At 38.2% G+C, this 4393-nt stretch overlaps 1 protein-coding gene across 1 annotated transcript; it reads right to left on the minus strand.

Annotated features, from left to right (window-relative positions):
• Positions 1-5: 5 nt before the first annotated feature.
• On the minus strand, positions 6-1717 carry LOC114036875 (protocadherin beta-2-like; the record flags this gene model as incomplete). Its single annotated transcript, XM_027853591.1, has 1 exon — positions 6-1717. A coding segment is annotated over exon 1 (1161 nt), but the record flags the coding sequence as incomplete, so codon positions are not given.
• Between the last annotated feature and the right edge of the window lie 2676 nt (positions 1718-4393).

Raw genomic sequence — 4393 nt, forward strand, 5'->3', positions numbered from 1 at the left:
AGGTCATCTTGGATGGAGCAAACCATCTTTCCATTTTCCCCAGAGTCTAGATCTGAAACCCTGAAAACAGCCACCACAGTCTCAGGAGAATTCTCTGGGATGGGACTGGTAAGTGAAGATATAGTCAGTTCTGGAGGATTGTCATTCAGATCTATCAACTGGACGACAACGGTACATTCTGCTGAAAGACCTCCACCATCTGTGGCCTGAATATTTATAATGTAAGATTGAGTTGACTCAAAATCCACTTTTCCCCTTAAGTAAAGTTCTCCCAATTTCTCTTTAAGGTGAAACGTTTTACGAATGTTCTCAGAGGGATATAAAAATGTGTAAGATATTTCTCCGTAATTCCCTGCGTCTAAATCTGTGGCCGAGACTATGACAACCTTGGATCCAATGGAAATGTTCTCCGGTATCTGAACCTCATACTGGGACTGAGTGAACACTGGAGCGTTGTCATTGATATCCATTACAACAACTCGGACTTGGGCAGTTCCAGACCTTGGTGGGACTCCCCCATCCACTGCAGTGAGAGTTAAAGTGACCTCAGACTGCTCCTCCCGATCCAATGGTTCATCCAATACGAGCTCGGGGTATCTCTTGCCCTCACTGCTGTCTCGAATTTGAATATCAAAAAAGGAGTTGGGACTGATTGCATAGTTCTGGAGACTGTTATTTCCTACATCTAAATCTCTAGCGTTTTCTAGCAGAAACATCGTTCCAGGGGAGGTGCTCTCGGGGATTTTTAGAAGCATCTCCCTTTCTGTGAACACTGGTGAATGATCATTAATGTCATGTACCCGTAATTCAGCCCGAACAATCTGAAAGGGCTTTTCCAGTAAGATCTGAAAAGGCAGCACACAGGGTTCGGCGGGGCCGCACAGCTCCTCCCGATCCAGTTTCTCTCTCAGGAGCAGATCCCCAGTTCTATGGTTCAGCTGTAAATAATCTTTGTTCCCTTTGAAAACGACTCTGGCCCCCCGGTTTGACAGCTCCCCCACCTCCAGGCCCAAGGCCTTTGCCACATTGGCCACAAAGGAGCCTCTCTCCATCTCCTCCACTACTGAAAACTGCTGCGGCTCTGAGGCCGCCCCAGACACACCCAGCAGAACAAGGAGAAAGAGAACTTGCCTTTGTTGCGGAATCATTGCTCCTTCTCGTTCCATTCTTCCTTTCACCCCCTCTTCTCGGCCTGTGTAGCCCAGCTCGATTGCAAACGGTAACCAGAGCCTACAAATTTTGTCCGTCTAACTGGTGTCTCAGAAATATGAGGGCTTCAGACCCTTCCTCTGGTTCTAGCTAAGAAAGCTTCTCTTCCCCTTCTTGACTGATTCAGGACTCTCTTTCTGAGAACTGCCGTATCTGCTGATCTTTTTTGCATCTTCTTAGCCTGCAGCGCCACCACGTGGCTCATCATCATTTCGGAATCAAGACTCAGAACATGGAAAGTTTGTTTCATATCAGATGCCATATGTTGAATTCCTCTATGTATTTCAAAGGATTTCTGGCTTGTTATTTACAAGAGAATCTATATGAAGGCTGCAACCACTAAGAAATGACATTATGTCTTGGTTTAGGATACTTTGTCCAACACCTCATACATGTAAGTATAAATTAAAGGTCAGCACTGTGAAAGGATGCAGCCATTAGGGCATTTTGAGGCAATATTTAAGCTGAGAAAAAGCCACACCTTCATCTAGTAGGCCCATTGAGGATGGTTTTTAGAGAACCTGAGGCAGAACAAGAATAAATTGCAAGCTTGGGTTGCAAAGGGAAACAAAGGGAATTATTTTCAGCTATTAATGTTCTTCTCCTCCTGAAGTCCAAGAGTCTGTAATACACACCAAACAGTAGCAGTTTATAAAGGCTCTGCTTAATTGGATTGGAGGAATGAATCAGTGATTTGAGGGCTCCTTGCCAGCAACTATAAGATACTATCCATTACTCTCCACCCACACAAATAATGTATGTACATTCCTAGAAATCCACTCACTGGGACCCGAATTCAGGAAATTATATCTCATCTGTGTTTTTCCAGAAGGGAGATCCATTTTTATGATTCTGGGCAGAAAGAAAGAATGGGGAGATGATCTACTTATTGTCTACTTATTATTGTTACTTAACTACAGTTAACTACTACTTATAATCTAATTATTATTATTATTCAACTACAGTTAACTACTCCTTATTATCTAATTATTATTACTTGACTACAGTTAAGTAAAGAAAATCAATACAATGGGAAAGCCCCAAAATTATATGTACCATTCAATACCATTCAATCAATTTTTTACAGTGAAAGAGGAGACATACTTCACCTTCAGTCCCCTAGAGGCATAATGGGTTACTTCATTGATTGGAATTCTGAAATCTTTCAGATTTGTTTTTCTTTAGATTATTGTGCTTTAAATGTAAGTTACTCTCCTCTTTCTGCTTTTGTTTCTGTGTCTGTTCTTAAAAGTCTTCCCAAGTTTCTCTGAAATCTTCATATTTGTTTCTTTGTACTTGTTATTTCTTGCTGCATAGTAATTGCATTAATTCATATATCACAATTTATTCAGTCACTCATCAATGGACAAGCATTTATTTTTCTTTCAGTCCTTTTCTGCTACCCAAAAAAGGCCCTCCACCTCCCATATCACACTACATTAGTTATGATAATGGGTAGAAAAGCTTTTTACTTTGGTAGTGCTCATTTTATAATGAACATAGATACCTATCTTCTGTATATCCAATTTTCTTCATGAAAACTCATTCAATGAAAAATCTACCTGAAGGCTTATGAAATAACCCTATGAAAACCAAAAGAGAAGATTAAATCCTTTCTATGGGAAGTTAGGCTAATGTCACACATTCCAGGATGCTGTGGCAGAGGGAACATTCTCCCTCCCTGACTTCACATTCATGTATTAGTTTTTTCTTTTTGAAATTATTGATATCTTTTGTTTTTATATATATTCATTTCCCAATAAATTCCCCCCTCTTCCCATTCTCAGGCATCCATCATTGATAATGAAAAGAAAAAAATAGATCAGCAAGGCTAACTAATCCATCAACCAAATTGAATATTAATAGCTAATCTCTTCTTTGAGGCCAAACTTATGCATTATAATTTTGTATCATTTAGTTTTGATTTTTGGTTGGTGTTTCCATTTATTTTGCACAAGTAATTGTTTATATTGTTTTTCTGTTTCATCTTATATCATTTTCTAGCACTTGATGTTTGTCTTCTTGTGATTCTCTATTCTTCAAATTTATTGTTTCTTTCAATACATTCTATTACATTCTTGAGCCACAATTTGTTTAGCCATATGCCAATTGATGGACATCAGTTTTGTTTACAATACTTTGCTATTTATGCATTAGCTGTTTAGCAATGGCATATCAGTGAAAATAATTGGTTCATTTTCATGTGAATGTAACCAAAGGAGAGGTACATTGGCCTCTTGGAGTGGCAGGGCTTGAAATCATAAAAATTTTGGTTCAGTCCCATCTCTGACAGTTATAATGTGATGCTCAGCAAGTTCCTTAGCCACTAGGAGCCCCAGGCATATCTATTGTCACTTAGAGGGCAAAATGTATCTGCTCCATTGTGGAGTATGAGTATCTTGGCATGGGTTTCCACCTTAATCTGAACTTGTTTATACATTATAAATTATTTCTTTTGGAAAGTTAAGTTGCATGTGTCTATCTTAAGTAATTGATTTCTACTTTCCAATATTGGCAATTGTGTGTTGTTCCACAAAAGTCCATATTAAACTATATTTCTTCAGTTTTAAACATCCAAATATATTAAAGACAATGAAGAGAGAAATTGGCCTGAATGACTTGGGGGAGACAACCCATACAACTGAAATTCAAATCCTACCTCTGATTATTATTTGCATGACATTGGACAAACAATTCAATCTCACTTGGTCTCAGTTTCCTTATGTGTAAAATTAAGTGGCTAGAACAGATACTTCTGAGGTCTCTTTAGCTCTAGATCTATTATCTTATAACTGTTCCATATCTGAAGTTCTCTGATCATTTTCAGATGGGCTCATGATCAAGTCTCTCAAAGGCCATAGACTCAGATATTAAAAATATCATTTGATATCACTCATTTGAACAAGGTGTTAATACTCTTGGATTGGCACATCCCACAAGCTGCATAATTATTGAGATTTCTTCAGGGAAAGGAAAAAAGGAAATATTCATGTAAAATTATTTTTATTTCATTCCTTTTCTTTTGAAGGATGTTCAGCATCAAATCTATGGGACTTCAGGGAGAAAAGCATTACAAGCTTATGAAAAGTAGCACACCAGAATTACATTTCAACACCAAAGCCAAGTAAAGATCAATTATTGTCATTAATTTATAATATTACTGGGAATTCAGAAATCAGAGTAC

The sequence above is a fragment of the Vombatus ursinus genome, unplaced genomic scaffold, assembly GCF_900497805.2.
Source record: "Vombatus ursinus unplaced genomic scaffold, bare-nosed wombat genome assembly UNPS02010002.1, whole genome shotgun sequence".
Taxonomy (NCBI): domain Eukaryota; kingdom Metazoa; phylum Chordata; class Mammalia; order Diprotodontia; family Vombatidae; genus Vombatus; species Vombatus ursinus.